General features: G+C 37.5%; 1 protein-coding gene across 3 annotated transcripts in view; it reads right to left on the bottom strand.

Moving 5' to 3' along the window:
• Positions 1 to 4,498: 4,498 nt before the first annotated feature.
• Ser (Serrate) overlaps positions 4,499 to 25,082 on the bottom strand; it is a 239,402-nt gene continuing 218,818 nt past the window's right edge. For 2 of the 3 annotated variants that reach the window (XM_066296002.1, XM_066296000.1), the window contains exons 8-17: positions 22,683 to 22,796; positions 22,417 to 22,626; positions 19,502 to 19,629; positions 12,419 to 12,572; positions 9,888 to 10,037; positions 9,722 to 9,835; positions 8,763 to 9,662; positions 7,977 to 8,233; positions 7,510 to 7,847; positions 4,499 to 7,452 (exon numbers count right to left, since the gene is read on the bottom strand). In XM_066296002.1, coding sequence (XP_066152099.1) covers positions 7,002 to 7,452; positions 7,510 to 7,847; positions 7,977 to 8,233; positions 8,763 to 9,662; positions 9,722 to 9,835; positions 9,888 to 10,037; positions 12,419 to 12,572; positions 19,502 to 19,629; positions 22,417 to 22,626; positions 22,683 to 22,796 — 2,816 coding nt within the window. In that variant the 3' untranslated portion in view covers positions 4,499 to 7,001. The remainder of the gene's footprint in view (positions 7,453 to 7,509; positions 7,848 to 7,976; positions 8,234 to 8,762; positions 9,663 to 9,721; positions 9,836 to 9,887; positions 10,038 to 12,418; positions 12,573 to 19,501; positions 19,630 to 22,416; positions 22,627 to 22,682; positions 22,797 to 25,082) is intronic. The other variant, XM_066296001.1, reaches the window with a different exon arrangement.

The raw sequence follows: 25,082 nt of genomic DNA, 5'->3' as shown, positions 1-25,082 counted from the left end.
CGTTAACAACTGTAAAATATTTGGATGGCAGAAATTCGTTGCTGTCGTACGAGTTGCCAGGAGGAACTCCGCAGTGGTCGACCCTACGACACTCCAGATTAGAACACTCCAGAAATTGTGAGAATCTACAAAATTGTACTGGAATACCCTCGGTAAAAGTCGCGCAAGATAGCGGACATGATACGCATTTAAAAAAGTACCGGACATTGCATTTTGACCGAACAATTAAATATGACAAAACTGCGCGCAAACTGGGTACCGCCATTACTCACAATTGAAAAAGAAAATGGCCGCGAGGATGTTTCAAGGAAGTGTTTGGCAAAATTTCGCAGAAGTAGAGTTCTTGCGTCGATTCATAATCATGGATGAACCATGGATCCATCATTTCACATCTGAGGCGGAGTCAGGTTTTGAGGAGAGGGGCAGTTAAAACAATGAGAAACGAGCTCGAAAGGGAAAATCGGCTCCAAAGAAGGCAAAAACCATCTGCAAGAACGGTGATGGCATCAGGTTTTCGGGATGCACGTGAAATAATTCTCACTGACTATCTCCCTAAGGGAAAACCAATAAACGGAGAATATTACATAAATTTATTGCAGCGTTTGAGCGAAGAACATAGGAAGAAACGACCCCATTTGGCGAAAAAGAAAGTCTTGTTTCATCAGGACAACGCACCAGTCCACACTTTCATAATGGCGATGGCCAAAATCAATCAACTTAGTTTCGAATCTTCTCTTCGTCCACCCCATTCGCCAGATTTAGCCCCCTCAGATTCTTTGCTATTTCCAAACTGGAAAAAAATTGCTCCGTGGAAAGGGGTTTGCCGATAAGGAAGAGGTGGAGTCAAACGATCATGTCTATTTTAACAACATTCGAAGCATCTTGCTATAAACGGCATATAGAAGCCATAGGAAATCGTCAGGTCGGGTACTTTTGGTACTATCCTAGTACTATTTGTTTCAACACATCTCGCATGTAAAATTTCGGTAGATATAAACAGTGGTACTTATATCTATTGTGGACTTTAATGTGGAGATATAATTTTTTTTTTTTTTATCGAAAAACGCTCACAAATTTCCCCCTTTTTCGGTTAAATATGAAGTAACTGTTACAGCGAGCTGGAGCCGTTACAACGGTGTTACGATTACGCAACTATTGCGTTACTGACATAGTTTTGCTCTAGAGCACATTCACACTCGCGGGTCGCAGGTCGTACGGTAAGTAACTGGCATAGCCCTGCTGGAAAAGGACTATGTGAGTTATTTGCTTTGACTAATGGTGACTTTACACATGCACGGATCTAGTTACTTCAGTAAGAGCTGGTGCGTCAGTAAATTCCACTAGAACCGGTATCAACTTGCCTGTCCTCCAATAGTGACTCTCGCAAGTGAAAGAACTAAAAAAAATGTACTCTCGTCCGTATTTGGTAATGCAAACAGGCAGTTGGACATGCGCTTACCTATTTTTAGTTGTATTTTCGTTTCGGTGAAGCTATGTAATTTATTGTATGTATATATGTAATTTTTGTCGATTGTAGGTTGTGTTAATAATGCTTAAAAAGTAGTTTAGGAATCTATTTCACGCTTATGGGATTTATTAGTTTTTTATCACCTTTACCTTATAAAAGTAGAGGTGATCAGGAAAGCGGACTCAATCAAGAACTTTCTCAATAAATGAATTTTGGAGCCATTTCATTGGTAACACGTCTTGTTCTCTATTTTCTCTACTTTTCTTTTCATTGCAAGTTTCGTGACTGTCCTTCGCATTCTAGTCTAGATAATTCGCAACATGCGGTCAAGTTAAACGCGAACCTGATATGCCAGAAATTTCTGATCTTCCCTTTTAGTGTAGAATGTCCCTTTCACCTGCACGCAAGAACTGGCGTCACCAGTGGTGTCACTAGATCTCTGTACGCGTAAACTCGCATAAACACATGTCAAAGCCAGGATTAACTGAACTAAAAGGCCTAAAGCCTCGCCTTAATAATTGCAAATTGCGAAAAGCGAAATAAACGACGTAGACAGAATCCGTATTGAAACCACAAATCACTACCAATTATAAAGGTTTCCCCACAACAAAACTAGGTTCTTGGTTCTTATAACCACACTGTGAAGAAGGCTTGTTTTCTTCAATCATTGATGATTAACATTCACGATTAACATGGTTGATAATAAACTAAAACAATGTTCTTTGACTTGTTAAAGGAATTTGCCCCTATAGTTAATAGGCTTCTTCTGAGGACACTGTCTATAGTGTAGCTTTAGGGCTATTTTCACTTCACTGGTTACAGCATGCACAAGGGATTGGTTTTTGGTTCTCTGCTGGCTTTGCTATTTGTGATAAATAACTGGGTTATTTTTTGTCTAGTTGCTAGAGATGTTACAATACATCTAAAATATCACAAATCGTTGCCATGACGAGTAAAGTAATGCTTATGCAACCAGTTTTGGAATATGTGTTTTGTGCAACGTGTGGGATCTCGGGATATGCCTGAACAGATATTTGGCGATATGACACAGACATTTGTTTCCGAAAATGTAATTTTTTAATGAGTTTTACGAACGGTTTTTCCGAATTGTCCCGCACAATGAAGTCCTCATAAGAAAAATGCAAATACTAAAACGAATTGCAACTGCAAGGTGAATATGTAAAACTGCAATTATCGCTGTTATCAATATTATTGCTTCATGTTACTACAAAAAGTTAATCGTTTTCTCAACGAATTTGGTAGATATTTGGACGCAATTTTTTTTGTAACATGACCAGCATTCCCATTATGCCGTTCCTTCGTTTCAGCAGCAAAGAAGTTCTGTCGCAGGAAGAGCCTTCTTTTAAAAGAAAATTTTAAGTTTTCCATTATTTATTAATTTTTGTATTCTTATTTTTATAATGCCGACGCACGATACTTCCGGCTCCTGCGTGAGATTCAGTTTGTTTAAATCCAGAATCTGATTTATAAGTTTCTCCAGTTTTCGTTGCAAGAGCACTTTCTATTGAAGAATTCACACTCGGTCTCCATTAGGTAAATTTACCACTATGCTCTATCCCAACACTTCCGTTTCTTGAGTCTTACGACTTTCGGTGCTACTTTCGCGTCACAGCCCAGATTCCGCAGTCCTCACTGTTAGATTCGCATTATTTGTTAGTGCATTCGAATTGTTATTTTTTTTCTATAAGGAACCACATTTTTGGTAGTGCTTTCTCCTCTACCAGAAACTTGTCATTCTCTCGTCTTCGGATGTGTTGTGCCCTTTATCAATAGGTTTTGTTCTATTTTCTAATTTGGTTGTTTCTGAAGCAGTGTGAGTTCCAGATTTCGCAGCATCTACTCTGTTCTCTGTCACTTTTGTTTTTTCATATTCTGATATAGTTTAATGGGTCCTAGCAGCTTCTTCGCTTGCTGATGTGCCCCGTGATTCTTGCAGAAGATTCGTACTAATCACTATTATGTCTAGTCGTTTCTCCATCTTGAGTAATTTCTAATCTTTTAATCGAATCGTGTGTTTCAGGTTTCTTAATGGAATGATTTGAGTTTTTAGGTGGTCGGTACTTGTTGGATTCGCCCTACTTCCAGTTATAGTCGATAAGAATTACAACTTTGAATTAATTTTCAAACTCTCCTCTGTGGGTACTTTTACCTCTGTAGTTTCGGAAGATAAATAATCAGTTAATCCACTTTTTGCCGTGTGATTTATTCTTTCACACATTTTCAAGGCGGTGATCGCTAGGTCATCTAAACTAAACTCATCTGAGCATCTCTCGCTGCGTGCTTTTCTGGAATTTTTCAGATATTCTCACATTTCATCTTGTCTTGAATTGGTATATACATCATACACATATACAATCTCGTGAGGAAGAATTGTAAAATTCCATTATTACTCTTATAATCACCTTTTACGTTAATACGTAATAGGTATTAGGTTCTATTAAAAATCTTGTTGAAAAATTTGGTTTTAACGCAAAACTAGACACGTGAAAGCAAACAACCTAAAATAACTCAGATTGTACCGAAGTTCGGGGTGCTTATGCACAATTAATCTGGTAATTTATTTTTCTACCACCGTGCGTAATTGGCACTATCCTGCACTCATTTTTGGGGGAAAACTAATACCGTCATGCACAGAGGGTGGAAATCCCTTCTCCTCCTCGTACTAGTCCTGTTTTTTTGTAAGCATACATTTTACCTGTTTCTGTTATCCCCGACAATTAATAAAGGCCTGTTATCTTCCTAACATGAGTAAAGCTAGGTTCAAAATATGCGATGGTTTTAATTTTGAAACATGGAAATAAAGGCAGTTTTTTTTATCCAGTTAAGTTTTAGTAGAAATCTAAAAAAAATGTTTCTGAAAGTGGCTGTGACGTTTAGTCATTAAAGGAAAAAATCTGAGGTCTCAATATGCTCATAGAAGAAATATCGTGATTAACTATTTCGTAAAGCGTCTGCGCACGTCTTAGCAAGATATGCCTATTTGGTAGACAAATTAAATCATCATTTTTTTATATCTAAATCATTTATTCCTATAAATCGACAAGCTTTAATTTCAATTTAATTACAAAGCAGATTTGCAGAAAGTTATGCAAAACGGGTTTTTTTACAAAATATACAGTCATAAATTTTCTTATCGACTATTTAATACTTTCATTCCATAATAATAAAGACAAAATGTAGATATTCGTTGACGATATAAGTCTTGCTCAGTGTCAGGCACAGGAAAGGCACTATTGTATAGACCTAATATTATTCATAAGTACTGATTTCGTATTGAGGGTTTCTAAAAGTTATGTTCGTTGACTTTAATTAACAATGGAATGATTTGAGGTTTATAACTTTTAAAAACTTTTCTATTATGGTACTCTACTAAATATTAAATTAACGGACTGCTTCATTTGTATTTAGTTCATTGTTTGATCTGTTAATTAAGAGTAAATAATTGTGTAGAACAAGAATGAAACAGCCAGCTAAATTGGTTTATACATATGTACAGCAATTAAAATTAATGTTTTACTTTTTAAAACAAAAATACAAATACATCAGACGAACAAATAAATACAAAACCGGTTTTATAGTTGTTTTTAAAAATGAGTATAAAACTAAAATGTAAAAAATATAAAAAAGTTCATAGTATAAAAAATCAGGAACAATGATACAATAAATACAAAATAAAAACAAATCGTATATACACATAGTACTAAGCTTACTAATTTACTTGACCTACATTTTAAATTGATTTAAATAAATGGTTTTGTTAAAAAAATGTAACAAAAATATAAAAACAATTTTTTTTAATATTAAATAATATCACACTAATATTTATTAAATATCTTCTGTTCGTGATGGTACCTGGTTGATCGATTAATGAGTTCCGAGATCAATTTCCGCTTATTAAGTAATTTGTTATTTATTTTCGTATAAACATTGTGTTTACTGCTTACTGTTCTTGAATGCTGTTGCGTAAATTGATAAATCTATCTTATCTTTATTGTTCTATATTTTAAATTACGTGTAAATACGAAAGTTCAACATTCAAGTAGTTTTAAGATATGCAACAACATTTCTATCGTGATATTGGTTTTCGGCAAACAAATATGTAAATAAAGTTGGTTTCTTGACTTTAGGTTATTACGTTATTTATGCGGGCTGGTGTGTGGAGAACCTGAGAAACGTGCGGCAATAATCGACAAACTACCTCAAAAGTTAAAATAAAAAATTATTTTTCAAAGTAATGGTTAAATCGAGACTTAAAATCCGAATGATATTTTTCAACCATGAATATTGATAGATTGTATCGTAATCCGAGAATATGTGTGAAATTTTCTATTTCCTCAATCTCAAAAACGGAATCGTCACTGATATCAAATGATGGAAGATGAAAAGCTGCTAGGCACATGTATTTGCGATGTACTTGCGTTTCCGATATTTTGTTAGATTTGAAATAAATGTTGTTCAGAAACGGTATTTGTATAATTGAGGTGTTTCAGAAAAGTCAGGTGTCTCTAATTTTGTTCGAAGACTTAACTTAAAACAGTAAATTCTATAAATTTAGAAAAGTTCGAGCTTTTCAAAAAATTGCTTTCCATTCTTCCAAACTTTGGAGCTTACCGCTAAAACTTTTTCTATTTATCAACTTAACTGAAATAGAAAGCGAGTTAATAAAGGTAATTTGCACAGGTTGTAAATGCCTCGACTCAAACCGTAATTAGCGAATTTTAAAATTCAGTAAGTTTGCCGCAGTTGTTACATAACTCTCTAGTTTCATTGAATTTCGGAAACGTTGCTCGATATTTTGACAAAACAGTTTTCTTAAATTATTTTTTAATTTCTAAAACTTACATTTTTTTTCCGAGCCATTACTTAAAATTTTAGCTAATGGTGGCGATGTGAAAACGTCTTATAACTATTCGCTAAAGCGACGATTTGACATAGTTATTGTGTTCATCTGTGATTGTGAGGATAGTGATGTTGTGAGTGTTTGTGTGAGTTAACATAGAAAAACAGTAAATAATCTTTGTGACCTGAAGCCTAAAATGCCGATATGATTTAGTATCGAGTTTGGCTACCTAATGGGTACTTAATTACTTTAATTAAAGTTAGTTTTAAATTCAAGCAATACTTGCTATAATAAGAGGAAATTTAGCATGTTAGAACCAAAGAAATAGTTTTAATCCAGGTATTCCCATCATGTTCAGTTCCAAAAATATTATCCTGTTAAGTTTTAACTTACACAAAAATATATACAGTGAAGAAACGACTTTTTAGACGTTCAAATTAAATTAAAAAAATTCCCTAAAGTGTAATTAATAGTTTACTGCAAAGCCTTTTCTCAACAGTCGAAAGTTCCTACCTTTACACTTAATAATTGCACGAAACAATAACTCTTATACGGTCACTGAGAATGCAATAACTCAAACTACAACCGGAATAAAATAATTTAATATTCTTCGTGAGCACTCCGTTACGTTAAACTTACACTTTAAATTTACTTTTTAAAACTGGCCCTCATCTACACGAGCACTGTTAGAACATCCGCACTAGCACTAGTGTTCTGTTGCTGTGTCCTCTGTTTATTTACATTTATGATGTTCTTGCTAAAGTCCTTGTGACCGGACGAGTCATCAAACGGCGCAGTATTTTTTCGGACATCAGGGTTCTGCGCTTTGTAGAGCATAATTTGGCTGCTCCGATGCGCGGGACTCAGACCGTCCAGAGTCATGCTGTCGCTGAGTTTCAATGAGTTCTCGGAAGCGCTCGTTCCTGGCAGTACCAACATTGTTTTCCTCGAACCAGGGCATTCTACCTCAGAAATCATTTCTAACATTTCGCTGGAACTCTCAGTGGGCAGCATGGAGGAGAGGGGACGAACAACACTCACACGAGGCATGTCCAAGGCGCAGGTGCTTGCTGAGTTGATGCTGGCCATGCTGCCAACGTCCTCTTTTAATGGATTCGCATATCTGAAATAGAACGCCATGAATTAGATCTAAAAATTGACTACGTGCCTATTTGAATACCTTCTAAGATTCTCTTCATTTTGCAAATTGTTGGATTTTTCGTCTTCGTGGTTCCGGTGACATGTGTCTGATGAAGGGGACAGATTCATGCCGCTAAGACCCAGATGTCTTCGTCTTTGCCGAATGTACAGCACTCCGGCAAGTATCGCAGTCGCTATTCCAATGATAATGAAGCATACCAGGGCTACCAAAAGTTTATTGCTCTGCTGTTCTCCAGACACCAAGGCAGTTTCTACTTTTACTTCCACTATGGATGCGAGAGCTAGGAGAGAAGTTTGTTTCCTGGAGATGGCTTCACCAACCACTCTTATGCCTTCTAGGACCCATTGAGTTCCATACTGAAACAATTATTATGAAAATTTAAAAGTGCGAGATGGCAGAGAAAACTTGCAGACTGTAGAGAAAATAAGCGGAGAAATTCAAGGTAAATGCAAAGTGGAGGTGAAGAAGAAAAAATAATTGCTTACTAATGTGACTTCGACGGTGTCGTTGTAGTCGGTCTTCAAGTCGCATAAAAGAACCAAGTTATCCTGTAATCCTTCAATGGCTTGCTGATTAGCTAACAATGCCCGGAGATCCCCACAAAGGTCTTCTACGGTTGTGCCTTGAGGGAGCTTCAACTTGTCTAGTAACAGAGTTAAGCGTGCACAAGTATTGCTGAGTACTGCCTGGTTGGGCCAGCACGAACTTGGACTTGGCAGCATTGGAGGCTTTACTCTTCGACCTGAAAATAATGATGTTATGAAACTACTTAGCCACAGAGCGACCTTATGCCTAGAGATGGGATTTCTAAGCATTGTGTTTACGCCAGTTACCATGGTATAAGCAATTATACTATTCCGAAGGAAATGTATCTAAACATGTTTGCTTCTTCACAGCAAATGTTTTCTTGAATTTTATTTAGCCTTTCTTTAAGTTTTTGGTAGTAGTTTTCCGTTTCTATGTTTATTTAACGCTTTATGGTTCAGTATGACTGATTTTAATATTCTACTAAGTCCTGCGTTTTTATTCTTGAAAGTTTTAGATTATGAAAAGGTTTCAACTTTTGGAATTTTCAGTTTTTGTTTTTTTTTGAGCTTTCAACTCTTTATGTATATATGGAATGATTTCTCAGTGAAAGTTAAATCACTGTTAAAAGAATGTTATATGGCTTATTTTTTACCTATATCGAAAACATGCGAAATTGTCAGTGAAAGCTTTTCGTTTCTCGTTTCGAGAAGATTGTAAATATTTGGAGGTTTCTCATCACTTACCGCCTTCTAAATCTCTACACTCTCCGTAAGGGGTACAAGGAGGAGAAAGACAAGATTCCGGCGAAGATGGCAGACAAACTTGATTCAAATTACACAGAGAGTTTTGTTGACTAGGTGATTTGCAATTGCCCAATCCACACCATAATTTGGTGCACTTGACCATTCCGCTGTTGCAAATACAAGTATTGCATTCATGCTGCCATGTAACGTTATTTTCCAGAGTGTGGGTATTCCAGACGCAACTACCTGGAGGAGGGAGGTATGCTATATCGTCCACTGGAAGGAAGATGTGAATTAATGTATTGTAGCAACAACAACTGCGACACATACTATTGCAGTTTCTTCCTCTTCTACCAGGAGGGCAGATGCATTGGTAGTCTCCAATACCATCTATACAAGTCGCCCCATATCCACAAGGATTAGAAGCGCAGTCATTGACGTTGATCCGACAATCAGGACCAGTGAAACCGTTGGCGCACTCGCAGAGGAACCAGTTAACCCCATCAATGCACTTCCCCCCGTTATAACAGGGCTGAGGAGTGCAGTCATTGACGTCATCTTGGCAATTCGCCCCCTCAAAACCATCTCGGCATATACATTGATAATAATCTCCAGTATTCACGCAAGTTCCTCCGTTTAAGCAAGGATTTGAAGTACACGCAGTTAGCTTGGCAATGTGGCAAGTAGTTCCTTCCCAGTCTGGAGGACAGCGGCATAAGAAGTTGTTCCCTAAGTCTTGACAGGTGCCACCATTCTTGCAAGTGGTGTGATCACAGTGACTGTCCTTCAAGGTGCATGCTTTGCCCTTCCATCCGTTCTCGCAACTGCACTCGAAGTCTGCAATTCCATCTATGCAAGTGCCATTGTTGCGACACGGATTCGGGTTGCATTCGTCTGTGTCTGTGAGCACGTTAGAAAATGAACATTTTTCCGTATAAGTGCTAGCGGAAATAACTTACTTATACTGCATAAGGCTCCTTCCCATCCTTCGTTGCATATGCACTGAAATGAGTTTACTTTGTCTACGCAAGTCCCACCATTCTCGCATGGGTTTATTTTGCAGTCGTTGATATCTGAAAATTAGGTTTCATGACTTCCATCTTCGGTAATTTAGGCAATACTTACTTTCATGACAATATTTTCCAGTATAGCCCGATTGGCACTGACACTTGTATCCTATTCCCGGTTGGGTTACACAGTGGCCATGTTCTCCACAGACGCTGGGAGGGGATCGTCGACTTCCTCCAACAGAAACTACCACGCAGGTGTGAATTCCTGAAGCAAAGAAAATTGATTTTTTAGATGGAATCCTTGTTATGGTTCTTCAGGAAGGGATGAGGTTGTGTCAATACTATCAAGCATCCAGGAAAATCGTATATGGTAGACCGGTAATGTATTGTTGCTAAGACAGATTGGATGGACTCTTACTGAGGAAAATCGCAAATGGATATTCGTTTAAATTAACAAAAGGTGCAGGAGGGAATATTTTAAATTCGCGACAGAATGGAATTTTTCCCGAATCATTTTGTCTAATACTCTGCGCCTAATGAGGAGTTCATTTGCCAGACAATAATGCTCGAATCATATTTCACCAACGGATCCCAGATACCTCGCACCTTTAATTACATTGAAAAAAAAATCGATTTCAAACTATTCACGATGGCATCATACAATCGGACGTAGAAAAATTGCGCCTCCACAATGCCCAGCCGCAGAACTGTTTACTCTTCTGTTTGGAGTCGCGATGGTGCAAGTCACCCATGTTGTATGGGCACAATAACGCCGATGAAAAGATACAACGGCGGCTATCATTTTATCTAGATCTTGATTCGGAGGTTAATTCTGATATTGTACAATGGTTGCCAATAGGTTAATTGAGTGTGCTGGTTCCTTATTGTAGATGCGCTCACAATAGATTTTATATTTCTTATACGTGGGGTAAGAACAGTTACCAAAGATGCGCTTTGTCGCGTACGCTGAGTTGGACACATAAAAGCAACAGACTGTTCCAGTTTTAAATTGCCTTATAGTCCGATGGTACAAGCACATCAATGTTTCAGTGCCACTTGCAAGTGGCCGCGTAGAATTCGAAAAACCGGTCCGGGCGTATTCTGCAATGTCAAATGTAATAACATTAACATTAATACCATAATCATAAAAATCTTTATAGCTGACCTTAAAGCTCGAACCAATGTTTATGCATGTAATACATCTACGTGTCCGCTCTTTTTACTAACTGCTAACTGCGTGGCGACAACAAAGAACGCACATTTAACAATTTTTGTTTTTAATAAGCGTATATCGGGCGATCCTTTTTAGGATGTTTATAACACCCGAGCTCGTAGTTTTTAACTCATCCATGTCAATTAAGCACCCTATATATACCGTGGCAGACAAATAACAAAACGACGGACTGGTCTGGTCTCATTTCTGAAACCGCGGGGGTCGTGGGTGCCCCGCAGATTTCGCTCCCCACTTTGGGTGTCTTGAAATTAGCTGTCAACTAGAGACTCTTCGAGAGATTCATGCACTATGCAACGATAATGCACTGATTTGTGAGCGTGCGAAATTTCACCTTAGTTTTATGTTAAAGATGCTAAAAGTGCCGACCATTGGGTTAAAACGAGATGTTAAAGTGCCTTGTAAAGGGCATGGTCATTCGTACGGGTTATTGAGGTTAGCTCCTCGCCATTGGCACCTCTAAAATCGTAAGAGATGCGAAGTCGGCTGACTTGGGGCAAACTTTTACTTTTTTGCGATCATAAGAAGGACTAAAGTTGAGGACGATTATCGAAAATCGAAATGTCAGATTTTATGTATGATATTGCCGGTTAGTAAAAGAGAAACAGTTGCAGCCAATCATTTTGAATCACTTCAGCAAATAAGCTGAGCAAAAGTGAAAAACTTTTTTTAAAAAAAATGCAGTTTTCACACCATCTACAAAAGTGGTAGGAATTTTTCAAATTTTAAAACGGTATATTGCTGAATTCCAAATCGTCCAATTTTGCTGCGGTTTAACCGACACCGTATCTTTTATGTTTGCCGAGATCTCCATGATTAAGCTGCAGAAACAGACATTCTGAATTTCTCTGCAGCTCTTATAGTTTTTGATATACTGAGTGGAAATTGTCTCACATATAACAATATTCCGACTTTTACTGCGGTTTTTGACGTATTTTGCGGCGCAATGCGAGAATTTTAGAAATGCGTGCGTCCTACGGACCAACCACACGAATGATCCTATTAAATTTTCAAGATTTTTGCATCTTTCTACTAGGGAATTATGAATAGGCCTTTAGGCTTGGTAGAATGGTAAACGGGAAGTTGATGGGATGTAAGAAATTACCATCGGCAAGACCAAATTAAGGATGGTGAGCAGAGCCAGTGCACTGCAATCAAAAAAATTCGCATCATCAGAATTGCACATACAAGGCTACATGAGCCGTTTGCCCAGAATGCCCGAATTTCTGAGAGAATATTTTAAATTTCATGTAAAGAACTTCATCACCATAATGGAGATTCTTATGAAACCACTCAATTTCTTTGCTGGTAATTTTAGGCTTCACTCCTTTCCTCAGGTCGGTCCTACCAATTTACTGCACAGGTTTCTGGCTCCAGCTTTCCACCAGACATGTCGTTAATTAAAAAAAACTCACCGTTATCGCATGGAGGAGTTTCGCATAAGACCTTCACTTGACTGCAATTCTTGCCCTGCCATCCTTCTGGACAATGACAATAGTAGTCATTTTGCGCCTTGAAACATGGAGCTCCGTTCTGACATGGGTCGGGATTGCAATGGTCGTAATCATTCTAAAAAATGGAAGTTTGTTAAATCGCATATTTTCTTGGTGTAACGTAGATTAGAAAGTGCTGTAAAACACTTGAGTTATGCAAGATAAACCCTATCTTCAAATTAATCAGAATCAAGTGCGAGACCAGATTCCGGTTAGAACGGCCTACATAAAAACCTTGAATAAATGACATAAATATAAATGACCGACGCTTTCAGAAATCTACAAGAAAACTGTAGATAAAATTGCCATTTAGCCACACCGCACGGTTATGGCGAACTGACCGTTCACACGAAATAGGAAAATTAATCACCGATTTCACAGATTTCGATTTAAATTGTAACAGCTATCTGCGGAACCCGTATATGCTAATTTTTCGAGATTTGGTGCCCAAAAAGTAGCACGGACGATAAATCTTTTTGATTTTTTGTGTAAACTTTGAACAGCAGTAGTGCCTGTTATTGATTAAGGCAATTAAGCCTGCCAAGGCCCCCATTTCTCAAGTTGTTTTTTTTTTATAAAGTATTTCTCTGTTTGCTCCAAGTAAAATGCTACATTTTGAGTTGGCAATTTTTAAACTATCGACCTTTTAAAGAATTGTAAATCTCATCAATCATCATCAATCGTGTCTCATCAATAGCAATCTATTATACTATAAATGGTAGTCTTGCAGGAACCCAAAGGCACGATAAAGGCTACTCCTCTAGTAAAAATTCAGGTCAGGTATAATCAAGACCTAATGAATAAAGAACTAACTCAATCACGAATTTGTAATGGAAGTAATAAAAAAAAACTCTCTAACAAAAACATGATGTATCTCTTTGTAATTAAGCCGTTTGGAAATTACTGGTTGGTTGCATGGTAATGTTCCGCTGAAGGAATGCAGATAACTATGAATCTTCTAGGAAAGTTGCCTCGTGGTTTAGTGCTAAAATCGGTTCAAAGTTGGTTGTAATGTCTACAAAAAAGTCTGACATGAGCCAAAATGAGACTAAATTTAAGGAGGTTGTTTAATACGTTTTGAGGGCGTATCGTACGCTTGATGTATTGTGTTGAATTCTTTTACTCTCTGTGAAGATGGCCAATGAAGATGGGCTTGCTGCTAAAAAGTCAAGCAATACAAGCTAAGGCTGCTGGAAAGTTTAGCAGAACGATCAATGTCGTGATTTGATGGCGATATGATTTCGCGGTTAAATAACTCACCCAATTTGTGTAATTTAAATTGGTGTCTAGAAGAGCTTGATTTTCTAACTAGTTACACCACGAAAGCAGCTACCTTGACTTCATAACTGAATTAATGAATAGCGGCCGTAAAAACGATGGTTGCTGCAATTCTACACGTATAGGACTCAGCTCGAATCTATTTAAATTTCTGCATTATTCTTTTGGTTTTTTTCATCTCAAAGAAGAATTAGAACAAAAATTGTGTGAAACTCGTTAGGAAATATCATTTTATATTCATTATATGCAATTATACGTTTCCTAACTGGTTACATACATAAATAGTTGTTTTCTGATTTTGGCATGTAAGGTGATGGTTGTAATCGTAACTCACGTCTCGACGAGTCCAGTTTTGTAACAAGGTACATAATGAAAGCATATGCCTTCATTTTGTAACTCAGTTAAAAAAGGGGATCGGCGTTACAATAGGTATTGCTGCAGTTCGACAGATACAGGGCGGATTTTATTTATTTACTCTACGTCAAAATTTAAAAAAATGATATACGAAATTCATTGGAAAATATTATTCTTTGTAGCTTGTCACATACGCGTTTCCTACTCGTCACGTAAAATCATGCATGGTCTAGCAGGTTACCAAAATAGCTGTTAAACTGGGAGATATTTTATGATAACAATTTCTAGTACATAACAAAAATCAGGCCAAAACAATACAGTTAGTAATTCTAAAAATTCATTAACGTAGAAATATTTCGCTGTAGGTAGCATTTACTTAGGGTTTCAGGACGTCTTTACCGAAAAATTACCAAAAATGTAACTTTGGAGCAGTATCTATTCGGCAAAATTATTGTAGGGCACTAGTGAAGTGGTTTTTTTCGCTGAAAGTTTGATCCGCAAATTCTACTAAAAATATCATAGTAAGCAGGACTCGTTGTGAGAAGTACTAAATATTTTCAATGGCGTAAGAATGAGTTTGGTCAAGACTTTAATGCAATATAATTTAAGAAAAATTTATAGCAATTGAGACAGAACTAGTATATTTTGGAATACAATACATCAACACCACCAAACTTAATACAGTAACAACTAGTTCGAATATCATATTAAGAAGTACAGATCTGATATTTATTCCATGATGTTCAAGGTATTTCGGAACAAGAGGGTTTCTATTTGACTATACTTAGAGAACCAAAAGTACCGCGTCAGTTCGTTAAAAATTGAAGAAAATTTTGTCCAAGAAAACGCGATAAAACTTCAAATATTGTTTTTAGTTGTGCATTTTTTGATGTAACAGTCATGTGTACAGGGTTGCCCATGTAGATAATAAATGCACTTTCTCCTTTATCTTATGGAACTTCATGTGTATCATGACGTTTTTGAGTTAAATGAGAACTCGTGCACGTATCTCATACAATATACACATGTCTAAAGTCGACAGTTTTCGAAAAAAAATACAAAGATTAGAAATAACAATAAAATTGTTAATACTTCAAAGATGGCAATACAAACTATTACAATTTCATATATTAAATGTTCTGTGCCCCGTTAGTTGACGGGGCACAGGAAGAGTTTCCTGAGAGTGGGTAAACACGACAATTCAAATTTCTCAAGAGCATTTCTTATCATTTGAGGAGGTGTTTGTTGGACTTTTCGTGTAATGTTATATTTAGCTCTTTTACAGAGTGTTAGGGAAATAACTTCCATAAATTTAACCAATAATTAAGAACATCACTTCGAGCAAACAAATTCCTAACAGAGGTAGAAACCCTAATAGTTAAAAAAAAGTTTAAGTCGGCAATCGAAAAGATATGATAAGCTTAAAATTTTAATAAAATGATGAAAAATGTACTTAACAGATATTGATTCTTCGACGTGTAAGAAAAAAGTTAAAATCATTTAGCAATAATATTGTTAAAAACAATTTAAAACTTAATAACTGATAATACAACTCAAGCGGTAAAAGTGAACTTGAGCGGCAACGCCGCGCTGAACGCGCGAGAAGAAATTGAGTTTTTTTTTGTTATGATTATTTTTTGCAATTCCTTAATACCCGAAAGCTGATAAAACTTGACCTTCTATTAGTACGTGAATTTATTCGGGCTTGTTAACAGTACCTACGTGAAAATGTGTCCTTTACGCGAGTACCATGAGGTTCTTTTGATTCATGGAGAGGCGTTACAACATTCAGAAACTGGGCGCACTTACGCTAATGGTTATTCAGGAAGAAAGTTTCCAGCTTTACGTGCGAATTTTTTTCTTCGTGTGCGGGAAAATCGGATAAAACCCGGTTGTGCATGGATAGACTCAAATGGTGGAGGTTCTGAACATTTTTGTTTGTGACGCGAGTGGTGTAAAATGTGCAACTTAACGTGTTATGCTGATTAGAGACGATGACAATAATTTAAAGGTAAGTGGCTTTTCAAAGTAACAAAATAAGAATCGCATAGTGGTAAAATTTTAACTGTAAAGCCTTCGGACCCACAAAACCTGTGTAAAAACGCATACCTAGTTGATACGGAGGAGGCAAATGGTCGTATTTACGGTCTCTGTTGTTAGTTAGTTAAACTTAGGAAAGTTACTTCCCTAACACTCTGTATATTATTAAGCTTATTTAAATACACCCACCATTTCAGATAACTCCCAAAAAAAAAGTCGATAGGCATGAGATCAGGCGATCTAGCAGGTCACTCTAATTGTCAAATGAAATATGTTCAGAACTTATCAAAGAACTCAAAAATGTCATAATAAATATGAAGTTTTGTTAAAAAAAAAATTAGAAAGCACATTGATCTACTATATGGGTCATTTTGTATACATGTCTGTTACGTTAAAAATGCAGAACTAAAAACAATATTTAACGTGTTCCAGCATTTTCATGAAAAATTGTCTAAATATTTAACGAATGTATGTAGGGCTTTTAGCCCCCTATGTCTGTGGGGCAAGTCAAATTGTAACGAAGTTTTATGGCTTTCTTCCAAATTCGCCCTCCTCCCCCTCCATCTCCTAATCTCAAGGTTTTTCAAAATTTTTTTCTTTTCTTCAATTTTCTCAAAGTTAATTTTTACTCCGAACCTCTGTTCAATTGGGAAAAGTATTTTTGAATTGGGCGACTTCAGTTTTTTAAGTAACGTGCCGTAGAAAATAAAAACTGTTTTAAGGCACAGTACAATTAACGACAATCCATTGAACCAGAGAGATTAGCGCCTGGTAAAAGTTACCGAAAACGTATTGAATGTCTCGATAGAACATTCTTATGGTAATTAGGAAGACAAGCAGCTACTTACTACCGTATTATTCAGAATTTATTGGTGAACTCTGCTACCTGCGATAATGAGTAAAAATTGTTTAAAGTCATCGTTGGCGTTGTAATTATATCAATGTTGGTAGCTGCAAGTATACACGTTGCTATTCTATTGTAGTGGGAATTCTAGAATTTCGAACGTTTGCTGAACTTCATGGAAATATTTTCTTTTATTAACTTAGAACCTCTTTGGGTCTGGCCCCGTTCCCAGTGTGATCATTAAATAGCAATTGAGTACTGCAGAGATGGTAGAAAGCTGCAAGGCCTCTCAAACACCAATCCATGAACCTGGAGAGGCTTAAGTTTTCTGTTAAATCCTAATGATGGGCATCGAATTAACAAAGTGATCATTTAATTACGCGAAACAAAAAAGATAATACAAAATCTTCACACAGATATTAACTGAAACATATTAAGGATAAGTATTGCGTTTACGTGAGTTTCGACTTGAGGCGAAACGATTTAAGCCGCTAATGTATACGCCGACCAACCGACTGCCCATGGCGACATTTAACCAGGTAATTGAGCACGGAACATGAAAGCGCACAAACAAAACAAATGCGTAAGGTAGCTGCTACTTGCGCCAGAGCTTGACTGACAAAGCGATTTTTTATTGCTGCATAATTATACCTAATTATTTTGAATATATTGGCAGTAGCACCTGAGGAATGTTGCTAAACAAATGATTAGTCCCAAGGATTTTTATCATTTTTAATAAGCTAGGAGATGCGGTGTCTAATGTGCGTATAATTTACGATCGTACTATCGCCCCGCATTATTACACACAGTATGCGATAATTGGATAATATATAGGACGAGTGGGAGCGGATATGTGACAATATGGTGATGCTAGAGAAGGAAGGTTTTATAAATCAGTTAATATGATGTGTCAAGTGCGCATACCTGGTGACGTAGGCAGTACAGTTACCCGAGCAAAGCCGGTCCGATTAATACACCCAAGGTTAAAAGTCTTGAACCCTCGCAGTCTCGTCAAAGAGAGGTCTTTTCAGAAAAACAAAATGTATGGTTTTCTCCATCTGTTTTTGTGATAGAGGAGTATTTTCCACAAATTGGGATTCTCAGAAAACGAAGAACTAACAAACCTATCATTTTGTTCACAAAATTTATCGAATCAAAAAAAGTAATAAAACATGTTATACCATGACAAATAGTCAGTACGACCTCTTCTACGTTACAATAACGTATTGACACGTCTGTGCATCGAAATAATCAAGCGGATGATAGTCTTTTGTGGAATATTGTTCTCTTCCTCTACCGCCGCTACGACCAACTCATCTGCCGTCGATGAGTCGATACGGTGCGAACGGCTCTAGCAACGAAATACCACACGTTTTCAACAGGATTCATATCAGGTGAGTTGGCCGGCCAATTCAAAACAACTATTTTATAAAAAGGGGGGCCAAGGCCTTTGACTTTGTGTGAACAATTAAGAATTCAAAAATGTGCAAATCTAAGATAGCGCCCCCACAAAATAATCAAATTGTTAGCGGTTGGGGAATGGGATCTCGCCAGGTTGTTGAAGAGGAAACGTGACGTGCAAAGTGTCCATCATTTTCAATTACGCCTTCAATTAAGCTGACGAAAAATACGAAAGTTATTGCAAAATTTCATTTTAAATGAAATATGTCCGAAGATCATGGAAACTTTTCAAGTTTTAAAGTGGCGTTTTTTTCAACTCCAAATTGCGCTAGTTTGCCCCGATTTAACCAATTTCGTAACTTTTATGGTTACTCAGATTCTCATGGTTGAGCTTTAGAACCCGACACCCTGTATAAATTAGTTTTTTATTCGCATAACCTTATGACTCAACTAAAGTCGCAATTCTTTATAATTGGCTTTCATTATTGACTCATGTAGTTTGATATTAAGTATCCGTCTAAAGGTTCTCTTAAGAGGCCTTTCATCATTTGTAATATTATTTTGATTTTTTTATTTTAGATCAGTTTCCTCTTCACAATTTTCGATCGAAACCCACATTGGCCAATGCCAAGTACCCGACCGTTGCTACCCTTCTCTCCTCGAATTGCTGATTTCCATCACAACAAGTACCAATATCGTTTTAACATATGTTGGGTAATAAGATACTATCACCTACTAACATTTACCTTGACAAAACTGAAACATTGCACCATCTGGATTTTGGATTTGAATTTAAAATGGCCCAATACAAGTCCGTTGCGTTTTACCTATCGACATCTCGGTCACGACGACCGGGCTAAAGTCATGTATGCGTGCGAGCTCGTTACTCGTTCGAGGCTCTTCCGGATATTCCAACATTGTTAGAATTAGCAACTAGCTTAGAACAATCAGTTAAATTCAAATCTGAAGAACACGATTTTGGATTAAATGAATGCTTAACACGGTGCGAACTTTGCCCCGGATACACAGCCGACAAATTGCTCCGAATGGGGATTATAGTTAAATAGCTCATGCGTAATAAGGCTTACCTCGCATTCGTGTCCAGTAATGCCAACCGGGCAAATACACCTGTAGCCGTTGACTTGGTCCACGCATTCTCCGCCATTTTTGCAAGGATTGGTTGCGCATTCGTCAATGTCGGTATGGCAGTCTCTTCCTGCAATTAAAGAAATTGCTTACAGAAATCTGTAAAAAGCTTTTAGAGCCCAGAAAGTAGTATCGAAAGTGAGCTGGTGAGTAAACCTAACAAGGTTTTAAGATGTAAATTCATAAACGCAATCGCGATGGCGGACAGTGGTGTGAAAGTTAATAACACAGATCAATCTTGAGTTTCATGAAACACCGTTAAGGTAGACCAGATTTCGTGAGAGTATGACGATTATTAAACGGCAGTGAGCGCTGCTTACATAGATATGTGGTAGTCGAAGGAGTGTCCATAATTACACTTAATTTACCAAAGTCGTGCATCACAAATCTTATTTCGCATGCAAATCTTTTTAAAAACTCGTTAATTTTAAAGCTAAACTCTGAATAGGGGGGGACGAGGTTGTATCTACATAATCACCGCCTCATTTATCTTTAATAACTTGCGATTTTTGGAACTACATCCCCCCCACTTAAAACCTGAACTATGAAGCCCTACGTCGAATTTAAAATCAATTACTATTAGTCCGATTTCAGGGCTTCTTCGGCATCACTTAGATAATTTCGATTGGAACCCGAACTGACCCGAAATAACCCCAATTGACAGTGCGATGACAGAAGTGGTCGATAGAAATTGCAATTATAAGTAAAGTTGATAATCTCGTTCGTTATTGAAGCAACAATGTGTTTTTGCCGAGATTTCCTTCTTAACCACTGCATTAATACTGAAATTTTCTTGTCGAAGTCACAGACCACTTTGTAGACGCTTTACATGTTCCATCACTTTTAGCAAGCCAATTATTGTAGAATGTTCGCTCATTAGAGTCCAGTAACTCATTAACGATAAACTTGAACGTACCTCCATTTCACTTGGTGGCCCTCAAAATTTCATTTCGAAGAATCTATTTCACCCAAAAATTCTCCTTTCGGACTTCTCTAGGAAGCTTGTAATTTATGCAATCAAGAAACATATTGGCCATATTTGACATCAATGTTGGGAATTTGACACACAACAAAAGAAGGTTGCAACGTTGCCATTCCCAGTATCTTGTAATTTGGAACTAAATTTTATTTACTCAATAACTATCAGTCAAAGTATAATTTCAAATGAGTTTTGTCTTAGAAACTTTTCATCTTGATTACGGAGAAACTCAGTTGTCGTTACGATTAAGAATTGATTTTTTAAATTTGGTACCTGTTTTTTCCCATTTGGCAAAAAACAAACGAATGCTGCAACGTTGCCGTGTTTTCTGAAAGGCCCAATTCTGCAGGCGACTTTATTTAATATTGATGAAAATCGAATGCGGTCTGCTGTCGAATTTCGCGTTATTTCGTGGTATAAAATTGCGATTATCGTTAGATTTCGTCTAGAGTAGTTTTAGTGCTAACTCGTACGCGCTCTACACAGAGCCTCGCAAAACTTGAAATAAAAATTGTAGGTATTTTTCCATTGTACGATATGACCGTAAAGAATATTAATATACTTCATTTTCGTTCTATTTATTCGATAATCTAATTCGCTCCTCCTCGCCTTTGCAATGCACTTTTTTTTGTTTGACGGATGTTTCTGGAAAACGATTCCTCCATGCCAGATCAGCCAGTGTAAGCGGCTTTCACCCATAAAATTTAAATGCCAAAGAATGAACTAAAGAAAAAAAAGTTATTAATTATCATCAAGTGTTCTTAAAATCTAAAATTAGTGCAAAGATAAATACGTTCCTCCTTAATTTACAACAAATTTTTATTAAACAAGAGAAATTAAATACCCTTGACCTATGATAAAGACATAAGACAAAAAATGGGGTTTCTTCAGGCGTTAATCGGGAATTGAAAGTAACTTAGAAAAACAATGAAGAAGTAAAATAAACTAGAATGAGTGAAAAATAAGACCAATTAAGGTTCTCATCAAAATTTAAAGGGGAATAAATAAAGAAGAAAATGCTGAAGCTGCATGACAGGATTAGCGTGTCTAAATGTTTTAAAACAATCTTTTAACAATAAATTAAATTAAGTATGCAGTGAAGTGTAGCAATCAAATTAAGCGAAATTACCATGATAGATTAATTTTCTGTACATATTTAAATGAAAGCTCGTTCCCACTGCCCCAATGTACGACCTTAAACGGCTAGACACTTAGTACCATTCTTTTCTACGTTTTTTCAACATAATACTCCGGTTGAGATTTTTTCTCGCTTTGATTCATTAGAAGGCGAATCCGTAAGAACCAACAACTCTATCTAATCAAAATCTTGATTGGGTCGTAACGAACACTTGACTTTGAATGTAATCTAGATCTTCGCCGTTTTTCATTAAATTCTGCATCATTGTAAATTAAGTTTGTGATTTGGGGTGGACTCCATCTAAAAGTGGTTTAAAATGTCGGAAGATTAATAAGAATTGTTTGATATAATCAAGTCTAAAGCTGTTACAGCGATATGCGCTGGCAAGTGAAAAATTTCCATTTCTTCCGCATCACCAACACACGATTAACATATCTCTTAAATCGACCTTAAAACGTGCATCAAAAAAAAGGCAGAAGAATGTTCGCGACCAGACATCCATCTCGTCCTTACATCAACTCGGACAACGTATACAGCGTTCGATCTAGTTGAATAAAATAGATCGTTTAAATCAAATGCCTCAGAACAGCATATTTGAATTCCCTTCGTGCAAAGCGTGGAATAAGAATGCAGTCATAAAATACCCGACTGATCTTAATGTGTGTGAAAGTTCGGTTTTTAGAGAATAATCTGGAAGAGACATCTGGCGGGATGTAGTAGATAAAGGGTTTAGTACCCACCGGTATATCCGGGCTGGCATGCGCAGTGATAGTCGTTGACCAGGTCGATGCAAGTGGCTCCATGTTGGCACTGTCCTACGCAATCGTTGATGTTTTGGTCGCAGTTTTTGCCCATCCACCCTACCCTGCACTTGCAATGGTAGTCACCCACCAGGTTGGTGCAGGAGATGGCGTTGATGCAGGGATTTTGTATCTGACACTCATCGGCATCTGGAATTGGTGTTGTTTAATAATTTTATATTAAAGAAAAAATGTCAGTAGCTTACCGAACTGACAAAGATCGCCTTCCCATGCTGCTGGACAGTCGCATCTGAAGGCATCTTCGAGGTCCACGCAGGTGCCACCGTTTTGACATGGGGCTGACGCACATTCGTTAATGTCTGAAATAAAAATGGAATTATTAGAGTTGATTTTATGGGGCTTTTAGCAAAATGAAGTTTATTTAGGTTTTTTCTAATTAGGGTTTTTAGTTAGATGATTTTCAGCCGCAACTCTTCTATTGTGCGCCCGATGATGGTGGTCATTTTTAAAATACAATTTAGTTCGTTGTTTGTAGTATTCGGAAATTTCTTTCTCTGCAGCGGTTTTTTGTTTCAACCATATTGCTGAAAGACCGGTTTAATAGAGGATAACATGAAGAAGATCGAAAAATTAACAACGAATGGAACGTGAAGCCACGACAATGAGGAGATGAGCAAACATGTCGATATAGAAAGCTTTAGATCATTCACAAGGAAACTTCCTCTTGTTCACCCGAACTCCATAGTCCCCACCATTGGAACTTACCCTTACTTTAGAACTTTATTTTGGCACTGAGCTAACTCATCTGAGTTTAGTAGACTTTTCGGAGTAAGTTTCTGAAAAATCCAAAGCGCGAGATATGGAACCATAATTGAGAAGCACTGATGGTAAATTCTCGAAAAAAAGCGATCTGGTAGAATCCAACCAATCGATGAATTGAATTGGAAACTTGGAGCAGGAGAGATTTTCAACTTTTCCGAGTTCAACAACTGCACACCAATTCGGAAATATACGGTAATAACTAACTGAAATCGTCAAAACGCACAAGAACCGTAAGAAATTCGGGTTATCAGGCGTCATCATAATACACTGAAAATAGGATAAAATCAACGGTCTTTCTTACGGGGATTGATCTCGTTCCAACAGAAGTTCGGAGAATTAAGCCCCGCCACAACCGAACGATTGTGCGTCATCAACGTTTCAAGAATGTCAATTTCAAAATTTCGTGACAATGGGAAGATATTTTGGTCTATCGAGGAGAACTCGCAGAGAATTCCCAACGAAGCGGCGAAGGCAGAAGCAACATCCTACTGCATCGCGAGAAACTGGATGCAAATCCATAGTGTGGATCGGAATTCAATGTTCTTTGATCGATCTAGGTGGAACATGGAAGTAAACCGCCCGTACTGAAAATAGGTTCACTGTACGGTGTTCTTATCTTGAAACCCGTATAAATCAGTACCGTACCTTGCAATTACTTTGTACCTCGCCCCCTTATTATATCTATTAGATGCAGGGAGCGCTGCGATCGCGGGGAACTTAATTACGACAAAATGATGCGCTTCTCCACCTTTGACCCCACATTCCACTGCTGCCACCTATTCGACACGATCACAGTACTGCCCGGTACTATCATACCTTCTAGAGTCAATACTCAGTAACACTAGCTTAAAATAATAAATTCACCTGCGCTGTGAAGGAATTCAATCAGATCGGGCTTGGACAGGTAGAAAAATCTCTGCTTTGTCTCATAATAAGAGAGCAGGTTTTCCATGGCGAGCGCATGGGTAGCGGTTATCGTGTTGTAAATAATCGTTTCAAAGATAGTTGCCTGAGTAAGACGTCAACTTTGTTTTATTATTAATTGATCGGTCATTATAAATGACAATTAGAGGTTCATTAACGTTTCTGAGAAATACCAACGCTTTTTGATGGATTCTTATCGGCGCATACAGTAAAAACTGTTCCGCAGGAGAATTTCTCTGCCGGGCTGAATCCACAAAGGAGATACGGCCAGATCTGATTTATGTTCATGAAATCATATAGGCAGCATGGGTATTTGAAGACAATATATCTGGCTAATATCGACCTGTCTTGCTGTACTTTTCAATAGTCAATTAAAGTTTTTAGTTCACATTAATAATGGCGTACATGTGGAAGCAAAAAAGTTATATTGTTCTAAGTTTCTAGTCTGGCTTCGTGAGAGGGCAACGGAGAAAATATGGGAAATATACAAAAGCAACATCATTTTTTCTCCGGATCAGCATTATGCTTTTACAACACGTGGGGTTGTTTTGGGTACTTTTGCGGGGTTCGCTAGTCCCTCATCGGGCGCCTCCCTGGGTGGCGATTAAGGGAACGCCTCTCACATATGAGCGGTACGGAGGAAATCAAACACACGGGGCGGACCAAAACTAGCAATGCAGTGGTCGCCTTAGAGTCAGCGGCTGCAAACGACGTCTGTCCCAGAATGGACGGCTGGACCGAAACTCACCAGCCCGTCCGGCAGGCGGGGTGTATTATTTATCATTACCCCCTTGCATATATGGCGAATTTTGAAACAAAAGGAAACGGTCCACCGGCGGGTGGGGGAAATTTCCTGACTCCCGCACCTCTATGGTATGCCTCACGGAGTCCGGGGGAGG

The sequence above is a fragment of the Euwallacea fornicatus genome, chromosome 24, assembly GCF_040115645.1.
Source record: "Euwallacea fornicatus isolate EFF26 chromosome 24, ASM4011564v1, whole genome shotgun sequence".
NCBI lineage: Eukaryota > Metazoa > Arthropoda > Insecta > Coleoptera > Curculionidae > Euwallacea > Euwallacea fornicatus.
This window is presented reverse-complemented; position numbering and strand designations above follow the sequence as displayed.